Here is a 17,796-nt window from a genome sequence, read left to right as displayed (position 1 = left end):
GCCAGGTGACTGGTTTGAAGTATCTCCTATAACAGCAAGGGGTGCTTACTGGCAGGCATAGTGATTACCCACTGACTGTGGTCTAAGAAGGGACAAGCCATAAGCTACTGATGTTGTTGAGCTGCCAAAATGTATTGATGACAAGTTAACAAGAAAGCAATGGTGTCTGGTACAGAGGGGCTACTGTGGCTCAAACTGCAGATCATTTTAAGCCTGGTGATGAGGTGAACGTGTCATGACACATTGCATCGAACCCTTCTCAATCGAAGCCCAATTTAAGTGTCAATGCTAACCACACTGGGCATGCAGGCATCAGAACAAGACACCGGATCAGTGGAGACAGTCAACTGGTCCAGTGAGTTTTCTGCAAGATTACCTGGCCTGCTGGACATAGTTTGTGGGTGGAAGAGATAGCACCAGGATGCCCTGTAGGCTGATGGTCTTAATGTTTTAGCTCATCAGTGTATACTTATGTCACATTATATAACTTTTGTATATCTAATAAAAGCTCTTTATTATTTCTGTCATGACAGATCATGAACGTGGAGCCTGGTCTCTGGTGTGTGACACTGAGGAGCAGTGGGTTCAGCTGGCTGAGAGCATTAAGGACAAAACCTCTCCCCAGGACCGCCACCTATACCGCATCATCACCCAGAACTTCCTCCCTGAGATCAGCAGCATGATTAAGCACAGGGTCAGAATTTTACTCTTCAGTAATTGATACTTTTTCATACAGGGTTAATGGAAAGTACAATGTTATAAACATACGTCATACGTAAAATTGCCTAGTGTTCACAATTCAAGATAAAAAGATAAAGCATTTGTCAAAATAAAATAGTACTTGTGTTGCATAGAACCTAAATCCATGATTGCCTTCTAATAAGTGTGATGTTGGTCTTGTGGTCCACAATGTGCAGTACAAAGTAACACATTTGATGAGAAATTGGCCAAAGCTATGTCATGTACCGGTCACGTTTCATTAACCAAACGTCTTACTGAAATCCAAGCCTGCCTTCACAGGGACATTTGGCATGTGCTAAAAAAATGCATTGGTTTGCATTGCCGGGGTATGGTCAGATTTCCCCTAACAAATGCAAGTAGCCTGCTAACTGTTAACAACCTGCCTAGCCGCTGTAAATAAATCACTTTAAATGATGTTGACTTTTATAATGTAAATTGCACTTAAGAGCTTTAGATAAGCAGCATGCTAGGCTTGTTACTTCTTTTACAATTCAGTCTGGCGGCATGGTGGCTAAGTGGGTAGCACTGTTGCCTCACAGCAAGAAGGTCCTGGGTTCGATCCCCAGGTGTGGCGGTCCGGGTCCTTTCTGTGTGGACTTTGCATGTTCTCCCTGTGTCTGCGCGGGTTTACTCCTGGTGCTCTGGTTTCCTCCCACAGTCCAAAGACATGCAAGTGAGGTAAATTGGAGATACAAAATTGCCCATGACTGTGTTTGATATAACATTGTGTGAACTGATGGATCTTGTGTAATGAGTAGCTACCGTTTCCGTCATGAATGTAACCAAAGTGTGAAACATGACGTTAAAATCCTAATAAACAAACAAACAAACAATTCAGTCCTGTATTGTCTACAACCTACAGTACAATCTAATGCACTGTGCACTACCTATGATGTCAAAATCACAAGTAGTGCACTCATTTGCTATACTGTTTCGTAGGGTTGTATGTGATTTGGGACTAAGCTAAATTGTGAATGTTTTAAGCACTATATGACAAGAATTTTAATGTTTTAAAACGAACATTTAGATGCAATTTGACTGTGTGGTTTTAGGAAAATACGGGGTCAATTTATGGACACAATTAACATCATGTGGTCATCTCGTGGATCTTAGCTTTCATTAGCACCCAGGTCTATTGCGAATAATTAAATTAGACATGTCTTTAAACCATCTTTAGTAAGTTTACAATGTTAAAAAGTGTTTTGTCTTTCCCTTTGATTTTTCTTTTATCTTGCATCTTACTGTCATCTACAGTAAGCTAAAATGCAAACCAACCTCATATGAACAAGGTGTTTCATCTCTCTCAAACCAGACAAAAAACACAGAGCTCCATCAGAGCTAATCCATTCAACCCATAGACACAAGACAGGCTCTCACCTTGAGTCAGCCAGGCCCCGCTGACTGACTGCCTGCACTATGACAGGTTCAATGACCTTTTAAGTGGCTCCACTAGAGGCAGCTCATCTCGTCCTGCTGGATTTAAGTGCTGGGTGGTAATGCACTCACCGCTCATCCACAAATGTTTATGATGGGTACGGGCATTTACAAGCATGAGGCTCATGCACCCACCATTATCTTAGCCTCTGCTTAGATAGGCTAACAGATGCACAGGAATTTGTACTGCTTCTGTATCACCAGGAATACATGACTGTGAGAAGGCCAAAACGTATCTTCTTTTCTTCTGCCAACCAGTGTGCTTGTTTTTGTTTTTTCATTTACACCACCTTACCTGTATAATGTTTATTTAAAAGCAGCTCTAATGTCACTGTTACTTCTGTTTCATTTTAGAAATTGATTCATTTGCTAGCTTACATTAACCCCCTGCTGTGGTAAAACAGGACCTGACCCCAGTGACCCTCTGACACTTCTGCACTTTTAAATTGCTCTCCTGAGAAACCCAGAGTATGAGAGGGACTCTGAGGTAAAATAATTCTTGACTTGAGTTTTGTTTTCCACAGGAAAGAGAACTGCAGCAGAAACTGTTAAATCCACCAGTACGAAACTCACAAAGGATATCTGAGAAGCATGTCGTAAATGAGGAAGAGGTATGCTTTTGTTTTGATGCTTTACAATTTGGATTTGTTTCACTCAAAATTATATGTCAGATGCATGTCATGCATTTTTAATTTCTGGGGTAAAATCACTTTATTGGCCAAAAAAACCTTTTTTCAATTACAAAAATAAAATGATTACTAAATAAAATACAGCCTTACAAAATGCATCAAAATATGTGTTATATGTGTTAAAGCGGCTCTAGGGTCTCAGGGACACCAAATAGAACATGAGGGTTAAACCAGTAGTTCCCAACCACCGGGCGGGCTATTTATTTATTTATTTATTTATTATCCGTGGGCCGCACAGAAAGAATGAATAATTAGAAAAGCAGTTTTCACCGCTTCTATTTCGGGTGTTATTGTCTTATTGTCACTCCTAGGTGGGAGCAGCATCTCGTTGCAGCGATAAAAGCTCATTTTACACCATTTGTGAGCAATATTATTAAATCCTTCCTCCCCCGCCGGTCTGTGAAATTATATCTTATATGAAACCGGTCCATGGTGCAAAAAAAGGTTGGGAAATGCTGGGTTAAACAGTTTTTTTCTGGAAAAATTTAAAGCATGCTCATTGTGGGCGAGTCTCAGCTCGGTCTGAGCTCTAGTGTGCTTAAAGATCTGTATCACTCCTTTCAGTTCATAATGTTCAGAATTGATTTAAATGGCCTTTTTAACCGTCAGCATTAATTGAATGATGACTCTCGTTTTTTTCTAACTCATCAATCATTGAATTAAAGTTAGCGCTGTTACACAATATTGGTTAATTGTTGGTTTTGTGCTTGCCCAGTTTGGTATCTTGCTTTTTTTGTAACAGTACAGTACACCTAGCTAAGATTCAGGGTAGTGTGTGTGGGGGTAGGCGGTAGAGTTTGTTATGGCCAGAGGACATTGGGTCTTTTCTGATTTGCATATCATGCATATACATATAGAGCTGCCCTCGGTTAGAAACTGTTGGAACTTGGGTGATGCTGTACACAGTTAAAAAGGCTTTACATTCCCATGGCTTTAGAGTCTGTTGTGTAAAGAGTCCTGATCCAAGATCAATGCTGGTAGCATAAACAAACAGTTTTTTTTCCTCAGCATAAGATGACAGTTTTCTCCCAACCTGGGCAAGAGACTGTTCTGGATTCTTTTTTTTATTTCAGTTTAGTCCTAATTTATATGGACAGAATTTTCCAGCTTAGGCCAGTCATAATTACTAACTAACAAGACGTTAGAAAGACATGCCAATAAATAACACACAAGAGCTTTTTTAATTATTTAAGCTACTGTTTGTTTGACTCTTTTTTCTGAAAAGCCACAATAAACCCATAAAAAGTTTACATTTGTAGAAGATTTTGGACATTAGCCACACATGCCATGACAATCATGTGGGCAAATGTGTGTGAATGTCTCTCTCTGAGCTTGCTGGAAATCCCATTCTGAAACCATTGTGCTGCATATCTTTGTGTGTTAGGATAAGGCCGTCTCTATGGTGGATCTTAAGCAGAGAGAGGAGGATTTGGAAAGGCAGGCTCTCCTCGCAGAGCAGCGGCGAGAAGAAGAGCAACTTCTCCAAGAGGAGCGAGAGAGGGAGGAACTGGAGCGGGCCAAAGCAGCTGAAGGTATGAAAGTTTTTTTGGTTCACTATGTACATCCACATTCAGCACAGGGCTGCAAATGCTTTCAAGAGCCATATCACATGCATACATAACACCTTGTGTCTACACATTAAAGCACCTGCTTTTAACTCCAGCCTCATTGAAATCCACAAAGGAAACTCCCAAACCTCGTTTATCAGCCATAACTCCCACCACTCCACTCTGATAGCGTCTGTGAGAGTTATTTAACTTCTGATTATAGCTGTGCTGATGGACCGCTTTCCTTGTTAATGTATAATGGATGAAGATTGAAGCCTGCTGTGCTCTCCGGCAGCTTCCTCCCCAAACCCCTTTAATCCTCACAGCAGGGTGTGCCCGCCTCAGCCTTTCATATCAGCGTAGAAACCAGCTCAGTTCTTTATCTTGCCCAAGCCTTTTGATCAAGTTTGCTTTCTAAAGCTGTTTGGTGAATCAAGCTTTTTTGACTCTTGTTAGTTTTGTTAGTTCATACAAGTTATTTAAGCTACAAGTTCTATGGCAAACTGGCAGAGAGGTAAAAATTACTCATTGAACACATGTAACGAAACAGTCTTCATTGTTTAATGATCAGTTTGACAATAAATCATGCATACATTTAATGTAAGCTGCAGCTAAGGTCAAAAGGTTACATAAAAAGCATGTGTGTCATAACAGCGTTGGGATTTTTAAAGAGGCTTCTTTGTTTGGAAAAACAAACATTCATGAATTTGGGTTCAACTGCTTTTTGAAAAGCCTTAATTTTTTATACAATTTACATGGAGTTTTGATAATGATATTCCTAAGTTTTGGATCATTGTCCTGCTTGAACACCCAATTACAAAAAAGAAGACTTTTATGGGTACTTCTTTTTTGCCATTTTGCAATGCAGTACTCCAGTGCCAATAGCAGCAAAACTACCCTGGAACATAATACTACCACCACCATGCTTCACATGAGGATAAATGTTGTCACATTTTCGGCTTCAGACATACTTCTGGTCATTGTGGCCAAATAACTCTTTATGATCTTTGTTTTATCTAGACACAAACACTTAACCAGAAGGGTTTTCAGTCTGTCTGATTTCTTTATATGTGTCTTCTACAAGTGTATGTAAACGTGACTTTAACTGTATTGAATTTGTTAATAGGAAAACTCTGCATCTACATGATACAGTTAACAAGCTAATATATGTATATGCACCTTTGTATCTGTTAAGCATGTCCATCAATAAAAAACATTACATTTAAAATCCTTAAAGACTTAAAATCCAGGTAATTATCAGGAAGCCTTAATTTAATTGGCTCTGAAATTATTCTGCATAACTGAACTTAGATTTCTTATTGGTGTGTGACAGACCACACAGCTAGAACAAACATCTATTAGCAAGTCATAATAAGCGATCTTAACATCTTAAACATTTTTAAAACTACCTCCCTTTATACTGACCCATTATATTTGAAAGAAGTGTGTCAGTACCCCTGCCAGGTAATGTAAGAGCCTTTCCCATACATGAGCCATCCCAGATATTACCTGGATGTTTGTAGGTGTTGACCAGTTAAAATGCTCAGGATTTTCACTCTGGGCTGCATTTACACTTAACCACTAATCAGTAAATCAGAGTTCAATTTTCTGATTTATGTTCATGTGTGAAAGTGACTTTAGTTTGAATGTTAACATATTCATATAGTATGGCTGTGCTCATTTGTGTGTGTGTGTGTCCAGAGCGATCCCGGAGGAGAAAGCAACGTGAAGAAAGAGCCTGTCTGCTGTCTCAGGGAAGAGACCTGCCTGCTGAGCTTCTCCACCTGGATCCTAACTCGCCTGTCTGTCGTACTCGTCGAACCAACGCACTGTAAGAATTCTCTCTGTAAAATGACTCCTCTACTGCCTAAATGAAGCAGTTCATTTTAAAGCTTCTGGTACAAGTAGTATGTTCATACTGAGACACTTGATGAGTAATGTTGTACTGGAACGACCTGGATCAAGTAGAATAAATAAAAATAAAAATTATAACACCTGGCATAACATAGTGAAACGTAAGGAGCCCTGAAAGACTTATGATTCGATTGTCGACAGGAAATATTTCTTGGTTAAAACAGGCTTGTTCTTTGAAGGCTGTGAGTTGTGTTTCAGTGATGTGCTGTATTAGGCTGCATAAAAATGATACGTGGCAAAACCGCTTTGCAGTGCTGTGCCAATACTTTTACATTTTCAGCATTTAACAGACGCTTTTTATGCAAAGTGACTTGCAGTATATTGTATAAGCAGTAAATCAATATTTTCTGAGGAATGAGGCGGCGCCACTTACCTTGCCCCTGCGCTTAGTGGTTTAGCACACGTTTTTCACCACTTTTGCCGCTGACCTCTTCAAAGTGCCAGTAATAAGACAAATTGTTTATATTTACATTTACAGTGTCGGCATTTAGCAGACGCTTTTATCCAAATTCACTTACAGTATTCATTCTAAGCAATTAAGGTTTAAGGCTCAAGGGTCCAAACAGTGGCAACCTTGTACTGGCAACCTTCAGATTACTAGTCCAGTATCTTAACCACTAGGCTACAACTGCCCTGTTTATATGACGTAGACAGAAGCGAAGCACATTCAACATCAAGTCTAGTATGACATTGTGGAAAAAATGGAGGGGGTGGTAGTGTCTGGTACCTGCTATGGATTGGCATCTTCTTATTCCGTGTGTTACTGCTGGGAAAGAAGTTGGGGGTTGGTCTCTGTCAAGCAATTTTAAGTATAAATGCATTGGATTGTTATTATTGTTAGCTGATGTTTGTTTGGTCAGTGTTAGTGTTAATAAAGATGATTCATGAGCACAGACTCTGATGTGTGCAGGTTTGCTATTAAAGTACCGTAAAATTGCAACTGTTAACATGTTTTTATATCATTACTTTATTATTTTACACAACTTGTGTTCCTCTTTGCTAACTTCCACTTCTTGTTTTCCCCTTTCAGCTTTGATATTGATGATGATTATGCTGCTCTTTATAAAGGTGGGTAGATGTAAAACTGATTGTGCCAATATTAAAGTAAATCACACTTCTTCATTTGTGTGCTTTAATGTGGATCTTTGTCTTTCCAGTGCTGGAGGCTCTGAAGGCTCATAAAGATGCCTGGCCCTTTATGGAGCCTGTGGATGATTCCTATGCACCTAATTATCATGAAATTATTCAGGTAAGCTTCCTTTAGAAACTTTCAAGCACTTGAACGACATTATTTAAGCTATTCGAATCTCAGCTATGAAATTGGCCGGCTGGTTTGCCTACACAGACGTGATTGGCTGGGGGCAAATTGCCGCTTGGCTTAAGTGGTGCAGTAACACGTAATTAAAAGTGTACCATGCCATATAACTATTTGTGTGAAATAACCACATGGATCTACATTTAGCTGTATTTTTCCTCACTGTGATGTGGTACACTTTTAAACTTGCATTATCAATCTCAGGCTGCTGAGGAATGGTGAGAATAGGCTTTTACAAAAGAGAGAGATTAAACATGAAAAAAGCTTAATGTGGCTTAATGTTTTCCCTTATAATATGTCTAAATTTGAAGTAAAAAGCTAACTGTAAATTATTACTGTCTATTTGGACCACAGGTTGGTCATTTCAGCAGTAGAGAATATTTATGACCAGTAATAATTAAAAGAAGTTCAAGCCAAGTTAAGCGTTTTTCATGTTAAGTGTTTAGACTCCTCTTTCCTCAATGTTTGTACTAAGTTGCATTTACCACGTCCTATGAAACAGCTTGTCTCATTGGTTTTGAATAGGTCAGTGGCAAACTACTGTAGGTCAGAGTTCAATCAGATTGACCTTTGAGTGCCAACACGGCAAATGTGCGCAGTGCGGCAAGCCAAGCGGCACCACCACACTCCATAGGAAGAGCCGTTTTGCTGCTACTTATCTGACCTTTACCGTTAGTAAACAGCTCCCTCTGGTCCAAGTCAGGTGAAAAATGTTTTCTAATCTCAAATCAACCCAACGAGAGAGAGAGTGGGTAGTGCTGTCACTTCACAGCAAGAATCGCCTGGGTTCGATTCCCTGGTCAGGTGGCCAGGGTCCTTTCTGTGGAGTTTCCCTGTGTCTGTGTGAGTGTCCAAAGACATGCAGTCAGGCTATTCTGAGCTAATAAAAATTGCCGTGTGTGTGCCTGACTGCCCTGTGATGGACTAACGTCTGGGGTATATCCGGTCTTTTACCCAATGAATCTAACCCATCACTACCCTGACCAGGATACAGCAGTGGTAAAACAGAGAGTTAGGGTGATTTCATTCATTCATTCATTCATTGTCTATCAACACATGATTGAAAAGCTAGACAAACTGCTATCGAATGTGACCTTACATTTCATTTCATTTATTAAATGTTGTGTTCATGTTTATTATCACTGCTTTTCCTGGTCAGGGTTATAGTGTGTCCAGCTTCCCCAGCATCACTGGGCACATTGCATTGTCAGCTGGCTGGACGTCTACACAGACATGATTGGACTAAGGAAGGGGATAGCTGAAGTCCTGTGATGGATTGGTGCCCTGTCCAGGGTATTTCTGCCTTGTGCCCAGTGTTTTTACTGGTGAAACAGGACCTGCCGCAACCCTGACCAGGATAAAGTGATAAAATGAAATGGGGGGGGAAAAAGAAATACTACTTAATAAAATAAAGTTTAGCAAGAAGTTTTAAACTGCAGATTTAATTGTGTCCTCTTCTTCAGACTCCAATGGATCTGTCCACCATTGAAAGGAAGCTAAATGAAGGAGATTATGTTGCCAAGGATGAGTTTGTGGCAGACGTGAAGCTCATGTTCAAGAACTGCCTGGAGTACAACGGAGAGGACAGCGGTAAAGAAAACTAATTTTTAATCAAGCGATTTCTGTTGTTAAAAACAAATAAAATTGAAATTTGAAAGGCGATTACAAAAATGACATGTTTTAATAGCTGAAAGCTTGTAGTTAAGCAGAGAAAAATTTATTTGAATGCTGGGGGAGTGATCGTGTGCGCGTGACAAGCCTCCGACTGTGATTAATGGAGAGTGATTGAACTATTCTCCAGTGTGCTGAGTCCTGCAGTGCCACACAGACATTCCATCCCCGCGGCCTCTCTCTCTGGAGCCATTCATCTGTCAGAATGCTAACCCCCAACTGAAGGTTCTGCAGGGTCACAGGTCAACTGTGGCTCTGTGACCTGGTCAGTGGACCAGCTCTGACAGCAGGGCAGAGTCCTCTGAGTGTGTGTATTTGTCTGCGCGTGCATTTTAGTGTGTCTCATGTTGACCTGTTAAATGGATGGGCTGTGTTTGTTTTGCTCAGAGTACACCATAATGGCAGAGTCCCTGGAGCGCTGTTTCAGCAGAGCCCTGCTGAAGCACTTCCCCTCGGAGGACGGAGACACTGACGAGGAGTTCCACTTGAGCAAGGAGGAACGTGTGGGCAGGGAGAAGAAAAAGAGCAAGAGCAGTAAGCATTCAGGGCCTGAAAGTCTGATTCGGGCAGCGGGACAGGCACAGAAACGCAAAGCAACCAGTGAGGGTAAAGGAGGCATCTTGCCCCAGGAGAATGGTTTAAAATCTGCTGTTGTGCCTCCTGGATTCCCTTATAGCAATGGACCCTCACATCACCAGAATATGAATCCCGAACAGCCTCGTCCTGGGAGTGACCCACAGGCCAGCATGTACCATCCTAACCAACAGGCAAGGCTGTGCTTTCTATCTGATGTTAGAACTTAAGAACATTCTGGTATTTCATAGGTAGCTAAAAAAGGAAAATGTTTGTTTAATTAATTATAGACCAAATAATTTTCATTCAGTTTGGATATATGAACATAAACGTACAGTATGTGGCCAAATGTTTTTGGACACCTGACTACGAGCTTGCTGGACATTCTATTTAAAAAACAAATGGTGTTAAAATAAAGACCATGTGATTGTTTCATCTATAACAACCACAATTCTGAGAATACTTCTCTTTCACAAGACTTTAAAGTATGTCTGTGGGAATTTGTGCCCAGCCAAAAGAGCATCAGTATGGTTGGGCACTAATTTTGAATGCCTCAATCTACACCATCAGCCATAACATTAAAACCACCTCCTTATTTCTACACTCACTGTCCATTTTATCAGCTTCACTTATCATATAGAAGCACTTTGTAGTTCTACAATTACTGACTGTAGTCCATCTATTTCTCTAAATTTTTAACCTTCTTTCACCCTGTTCTTCAATATCAGGACCACCACAGAGCAGGTATTATTTGGGTAGTGGATGATTTTCAGCACTGCAGTGACACTGACATGGTGGTGGTGTGTTAGTGTGTGTTGTTCTGGTATGAGTGGATCAGACACAGCAGCGCTGCTGGAGTGTAGAAACAAGATGCTGGTTTTAATGTTATGGCTGATTGGTGTATGTTCCAGTTCATTCCAAAGCTGTGAGTCACTGGAGTTCATTTAAACCAAACTTTTCTTCATGCCGTTATAGACTTTGCTTTGTGCACAGGGGCACAGTCATGCTGGAACAGGAAAGTGCCTTCACTAAACTGTTGCTGCAAAAAAAGGAAATGTAATTTCCTTTATTTAATTGATTTATTACTTATGTTAGTAATTGCTGTGACTGAAACACAAGTTCAGTAATTAGATGGGGTGTCCCAATACTTTTGTGCATATAGTGTATATTATTTGTGTCTGGTATGATCTGATATGATAAAAATGGTACATATTTGCTAACAATTATAACATAATTTTTAACTAAAACAGCTCCAGCAGCTCCAAGGACCCACAAAACCAGGCATGTTTGGCCAGGGTATGATGATGGACCCCAGATATCCATACCAGAGACCTTACATGACTGATGCTCCAAGAGGCAGTGGTCCCCATCACATGCCTCACTATAACATGCAGGTATAATACTTTTTTTAAAATACAGTTGTCTGTATCATTGTCCATATAGGCGCCCAGCTTGCCGGTAGCAAGTCTGAGATTCGAACTCACGAGTTCGACATGTCAACACTGATGTGCCAACATGTTTTACTGATGTGCCACCCAAGCACTTCACCAGATTTTTTAACCTCGTTTTACTCTCAATTAAAACACTGCCAATTTCCACCTTTGTTCTCTATCTTTCCTATCATAAAACAGCTATTAATCATCTGAAGGGCAGATGCTTACATTTGCTTACCACATGCCATGTAAAGTCAGCATATCTTTTATGAGTTTATGAGTACAAATGTTTAAGGGCAAACAGTGTTATTGGGCATGTCAATGTGCACCCTGAAGCAGGTGGGTAATGCTGTCGTACACACACAAATGCCCAGAAGGGTTTGCATTGCATGATTGATAGAGGCAGACAGGAATGCTATTTCCTTCCAACAGGAAAGCATTGTCAGTCAGTTTTTAATCCCCACTACATGACAGCGTCTTATTGGGTCTTTAAACTTGAGAGCCATAAGTAATAGAACAACGTGTTGCACTTTTGTTTGCACATTTTGAGTTCTGAAGGGAATCCAGAATACAGCACGGATTTTCGTGCTCAGAACACTTGATTTCACTCAGCAGTAGCTAAGCTGGTAATCAGAAGGTTGCTGGTTCAAGCACCATCACTGTCAGGTTGCCATTATTGGGTCCTTGTGCAGGGTCATTGACCCTCAATTGCTTGGATTATATACAGTCACAGTTCTGAGTCACTTTGGATTAAAGTGTCTGCTAAATGACGATTATGAATGTAGCTTTACCCTTGATGAATGTGCACCATCATTTAAAATGATTTTAATAAGTAAATAAAAATCACAAAACTAAAGGTCTCAATTTGCATCAACGTTTTACTTTAATGTACTGTAATTTGTTATAATTTGCTTACCTCTTAGGGAAGATATACTTCCAAATAGTTCCTTTTGTTTATGATCTTTTGGGTTTTTTTTTTTTTCTCTTTAGGGTCCACCTGCCAGTGGTTCACACTTTGGTTCCAGATACCCAATGGGGCCTGAAAATCGACATCCTCAACATCAGCAGCATCCCTACACTGGTCCCACTCATGGCCCATCTCTGGGTCCCAGACCATTGGCCTTACAATCTGGAGGCCTATGTAATAACCCTTCAGAGGATAGCATGCACCGATCTCACAATCACCCTGAAGGTCAAACCATGCACCCCATGAGAAATGGCTACCCTAGGCCCCCGCACAACTCCTACCCTGCTTATGGCCCTCCAGCAACTTCATACGGTCCTTGGCCAGGCTCAAACCAGCAGCAGCCTGAAAGGCCAATGATGCAGGAGCAGATGCATAGCATGATGCGTCCTCCACATGGAACTGGCTATATCCCTTCTAATGGCCAATACAGGATGCCTGTGGCTAGTTCTTCAGGACCCATGGGCCACAGACCTCCACTGACCTCTCAAGACCCAAGGCCACATGTGGGCTCAATGATGAACAGTCCAGAGATGATTGCCCTGCAGCAGCTCTCCGCTTCGTCCTCCAGCCTCAGCTTCCAGTCTCCTCCAGTGAGAGATGCCAGTTCTTTAGCAACCGAAAACCAGAACTTGAGATCCTTGGAAGAGGGTCAAGGTGCAAATAAAGTGCTTAAAGGTAGGATGACTTACCTAAAAAGGTTACATTTTAATCTACTTTCTGTTTTTAAGGATTTTTTCGGTCAACAGTTCTCACTGTATTAATTATTACAGGTGTAGAGCAAGAATTGAGTGATCAACAGCAGAGTAAGGAGATGAATGGCCTACTTACTGTTGAACTGTCCAATGGCAGCCAAGAAGGCACTGGTGAACAACAACAGAAGACCTTGCAAGAGATTGCATCATCATCGCTAATGGCCAAAAAAGACAGACCACAACTGGAAAAGGAAAACCAGGGAGATGTCAGTTCTTCAAAACCTCACAACAGCCCCCAGCCCACCTTGCAAATAAATCCCCAGTCAGAATTCTGGTCACAAAAATGTCAAGATTCCTCACCAGACTGTACTCAATATGGTCCTCAGAAACCCCCAGATAATATGACTGGTAAAAAGTCCTCTAATGCCTTACAGGAGTTCTCACAAAATTGTCCTTTGCAGTTGCCCCAAAATACACCTCAAGGAATGAGTCCTTCTCAGCAGGTTTTCCAGGGTGTACCCTCTCAGTACCCTTCCAATGGCAATGGCCCACCACAAATGCCTTCCAATCAGCAGATGCCTCAAAACGGACCTGTCCGGGGTCCACAATCAGGACCTCTACATGGTATGCCACAAACTGTTCCTCAGGGGTCACATCCTGGTGCTCAGCACCCTGCTTCACTGACCTCACTGCCCCCCAGTCACCCTGTTTCCCAGCCACTTGCCCAGCCCTCCCCTGCTGACTGTGAAAACCAGAGACCCAGTGAGCCTACCTGTGAGTCTAAGGAAAGCTTAGGTGGAAATCCTGATGCAAAAAATTCATCTACCAATGCTAATGGTCACCATAAGCAGCCTTTTAGTCCAGGGTCACAAACCCAGCTAATCAGGCCAGAGAAGGCACCACAGCTTAACCAGCCCCCGCCCGGCCATCCACATGGACCAGAAGGCAACACTATGGCTCAATATGCCAATCCGGCAAACCCACACTACAGCAAGTATATGGGCAGACCTGTCCCCCCCTCTTCCCATCTGCCTTATCCAAGCCAAGCTCCTCAATCCCAGTCAGTGAGTCCTCATCACAATCCTGCTCAGTATACATCGTATCAACAGCAAAGTGCCATGTATCAATATCAGATGAATCCACAGCATTTACAGGCTCATCCAAACATGCATGCCCCATACCAGCAGCAGCAACAGTACTATCCTCAGCACCAGCAATGCAGGCCTGGTTTTCCAACAAGAGAGTGGCCTAGACCTCAGTATCAGCCTCGCCCTCACATGATGCCCAACTCTTACCTGCCTGGAAGCATCAACGATCGTCAGAATGAGAACACCATGTCTCCTTTAGGTTCCGAAGGCTCTAGCAGGAATCGGATGTCCCCGAGTCCCCTCCCTGATGGATCCCAGGGCAGCTCTGGTGAGAGCAGGGATGGTAGCAGCCCAGTAAAACAAGCCCGCACTGAAGAAGGTTCAGATTTGCCTGAAAGCCCTAAAGAGATACTTGATCTGGACAGTCATAATGCTTCCTCTCTTCATCGCACATCTGCGCAGCCCCAACACAACTACCCCTATGACCCACGAGCCATGCATTCAATGCAGCAGGGTGGAGATGCCCCACCACACATGATGCCTGGCAGACCATACCCCCGGCCTCAGCACCCCGGTGGACATTTTGGCCCTCGCAGTTCTCACCCACACCTAATGGAGGCTCTGCAGAGGCCTCAGCTCCTGCCCTACTCACCAGGCCAGACCATGTACAGGCATCCCCATACTGCAGGCCATTTTCAGGGCATGATGGTACCACAGAGAAGCATAGTGCCCAATCACTTATTTCATCCAGGGTAAGGAAAATTCCAGGTATAATTTAAGGCACTTCTACATGTTAGTTTGTTTTCTTAGTCCGAATCAAAATACTTTAACAGATTTAGGTTTTATTTTCTGTATTGGTTATTTTGGTTTCATACTGTTCAAATTTAAGCAGCCAAAAGCAAACATCACAGTAATGACTGCAGAAAAGCTTTTAGAATATCTTACTACAATCATTAAAACACCTAGCAGGAAGAAATCAAAGACCCAGAATTTGAAAGAAATGCACGAACTTTACGCTGGTTAGCGTTTGATTCAGAATTTACACCAGCTAAAATGGACAGTAGATTCAAGCATTGGATAAATGAGGGTATTACTTCATACTGTACAATATCTTCCAAAAGGGGTATAGATAGTTACCAACAACTTACAAAAAAATACAACTTGGAAAAACAAGATTTTTTTAGATATCTTCAACTTAGATATTATTTTGATAAAAACATTAAAACGGTGGGAGAAAGGGGAATGACTTTAATTAAGATATTTACTGACTCATATAAAGGGAGCACTAATCGAGGATTGATCTCTAGGATATATTCATCTCTACAGTTAGAAAAGGGTATTTCCACAATGTACAGTGTGTCACAAAAGTGAGTACACCCCTCACATTTCTGCAAATATTTCATTATATCTTTTCATGGGTCAACACTATAGACATGAAACTTGGATATAACTTAGAGTAGTCAGTGTACAACTTGTATAGCAGTGTAGATTTACTGTCTTCTGAAAATAACTCAACACACAGCCATTAATGTCTAAATGGCTGGCAACATAAGTGAGTACACCCCACAGTGAACATGTCCAAATTGTGCCCAAAGTGTCAATATTTTGTGTGACCACCATTATTATCCAGCACTGCCTTAACCCTCCTGGGCATGGAATTCACCAGAGCTGCACAGGTTGCTACTGGAATCCTCTTCCACTCCTCCATGATGACATCACGGAGCTGGTGGATGTTAGACACCTTGAACTCCTCCACCTTCCACTTGAGGATGCGCCACAGGTGCTCAATTGGGTTTAGTCCATCACCTTTACCTTCAGCTTCCTCAGCAAGGCAGTTGTCATCTTGGAGGTTGTGTTTGGGGTCGTTATCCTGTTGGAAAACTGCCATGAGGCCCAGTTTTCGAAGGCAGGGGATCATGCTCTGTTTCAGAATGTCACAGTACATGTTGGAATTCATGTTTCCCTCAATGAACTGCAGCTCCCCAGTGCCAGCAACACTCATGCAGCCCAAGACCATGATGCTACCACCACCATGCTTGACTGTAGGCAAGATACAGTTGTCTTGGTACTTCTCACCAGGGCGCCGCCACACATGCTGGACACCATCTGAGCCAAACAAGTTTATCTTGGTCTCGTCAGACCATAGGGCATTCCAGTAATCCATGTTCTTGGACTGCTTGTTTTCAGCAAACTGTTTGCTGGCTTTCTAGTGCGTCAGCTTCCTTCTGGGATGACGACCATGCAGACCGAGTTGATGCAGTGTGCGGCGTATGGTCTGAGCACTGACAGGCTGACCTCCCACGTCTTCAACCTCTGCAGCAATGCTGGCAGCACTCATGTGTCTATTTTTTAAAGCCAACCTCTGGATATGACGCCGAACACGTGGACTCAACTTCTTTGGTCGACCCTGGCGAAGCCTGTTCCGAGTGGAACCTGTCCTGGAAAACCGCTGTATGACCTTGGCCACCATGCTGTAGCTCAGCTACAGGGTGTTAGCAATCTTCTTATAGCCCAGGCCATCTTTGTGGAGAGCAACAATTCTATTTCTCACATCCTCAGAGAGTTCTTTGCCATGAGGTGCCATGTTGAATATCCAGTGGCCAGTATGAGAGAATTGTACCCAAAACACCAAATTTAACAGCCCTGCTCCCCATTCACACCTGGGACCTTGACACATGACACCAGGGAGGGACAACGACACATTTGGGCACAATTTGGACATGTTCACTGTGGGGTGTACTCACTTATGTTGCCAGCTATTTAGACATTAATGGCTGTGTGTTGAGTTATTTTCAGAAGACAGTAAATCTACACTGCTATACAAGTTGTACACTGACTACTCTAAGTTATATCCAAGTTTCATGTCTATAGTGTTGTCCCATGAAAAGATATAATGAAATATTTGCAGAAATGTGAGGGGTGTACTCACTTTTGTGATACACTGTATGTTAAATCAAAATGGGAGAAAGAGGTTAATATAAAGTTAACTGAGGATGACTGGTTAAATATATGCAAAACACTGTCCTCTACCTCTAGCTCAGGTCTTTGGAGGGAATTTACTTGGAAAAATATTTTAAGGTTCTTTATAACCCCCAAAATTAAAAAACTACAAAGTAAGAACCCCATATATGGACAGTGCTGGAGAATGTGTGGTAATAGGTCAGCTAATCATTTTCATATCTTCTGGGAATGCCCAAACATTTCTACTTATTGGGAAAATGTGGTAAAGGAGATAAGATTAATAATCAATTTTGAATTAGATTTTAATTTCAGTGTCATTTACCTGGGAAATGTGCCTGCTGAATTGAGACAACAGGATAGATACCTGTTACAAATATTATTAGCAGGTAGCAAAAAAGCCATAACTAGGAAATGGCTAAGCAAAGATTCCCCGACAATTTCAGAATGGGTTGAAATAGTTCAGGAGATTTATGTCATGGAACGAATGACGTTTTCATTGAGACACGCTGCTAAAAGATTTGAAAAATACTGGGGAAACTGGAAATCATACATTGCTCTGAGCTGATTTATTTACTCCTTTATAATAATTTGTACATAATTTATCTGTGTATAAAGGCCTATGCTCTGTCTGACTTAAAATTGGGACTGTATATCTTTCTGTAATGTCAACGATCCATCCCTGTTATAACCTCAAGGACTATAAATATCAATGATAGGAAATTTAAGGAATTTTTTTGTTTGTTTTGTTTGTTACTGTTTTGCTTTTCTCTT

At 41.7% G+C, this 17,796-nt stretch overlaps 1 protein-coding gene across 2 annotated transcripts in view; it reads left to right on the top strand.

Moving 5' to 3' along the window:
* Positions 1 to 17,796, top strand: part of LOC134319545 (chromatin remodeling regulator CECR2) — a 51,892-nt gene that overhangs the window by 30,108 nt on the left and 3,988 nt on the right. For both annotated transcript variants that reach the window (XM_063000777.1, XM_063000776.1), the window contains exons 7-17: positions 534 to 694; positions 2,700 to 2,786; positions 4,249 to 4,396; positions 6,113 to 6,242; positions 7,356 to 7,393; positions 7,483 to 7,574; positions 9,104 to 9,230; positions 9,699 to 10,078; positions 11,135 to 11,278; positions 12,308 to 12,959; positions 13,055 to 14,816. In XM_063000777.1, the coding sequence (XP_062856847.1) occupies positions 534 to 694; positions 2,700 to 2,786; positions 4,249 to 4,396; positions 6,113 to 6,242; positions 7,356 to 7,393; positions 7,483 to 7,574; positions 9,104 to 9,230; positions 9,699 to 10,078; positions 11,135 to 11,278; positions 12,308 to 12,959; positions 13,055 to 14,816 (3,721 nt within the window). The remainder of the gene's footprint in view (positions 1 to 533; positions 695 to 2,699; positions 2,787 to 4,248; positions 4,397 to 6,112; positions 6,243 to 7,355; positions 7,394 to 7,482; positions 7,575 to 9,103; positions 9,231 to 9,698; positions 10,079 to 11,134; positions 11,279 to 12,307; positions 12,960 to 13,054; positions 14,817 to 17,796) is intronic.

The sequence above is a fragment of the Trichomycterus rosablanca genome, chromosome 8 (assembly GCF_030014385.1).
Source record: "Trichomycterus rosablanca isolate fTriRos1 chromosome 8, fTriRos1.hap1, whole genome shotgun sequence".
Taxonomy (NCBI): domain Eukaryota; kingdom Metazoa; phylum Chordata; class Actinopteri; order Siluriformes; family Trichomycteridae; genus Trichomycterus; species Trichomycterus rosablanca.
This window is presented reverse-complemented; position numbering and strand designations above follow the sequence as displayed.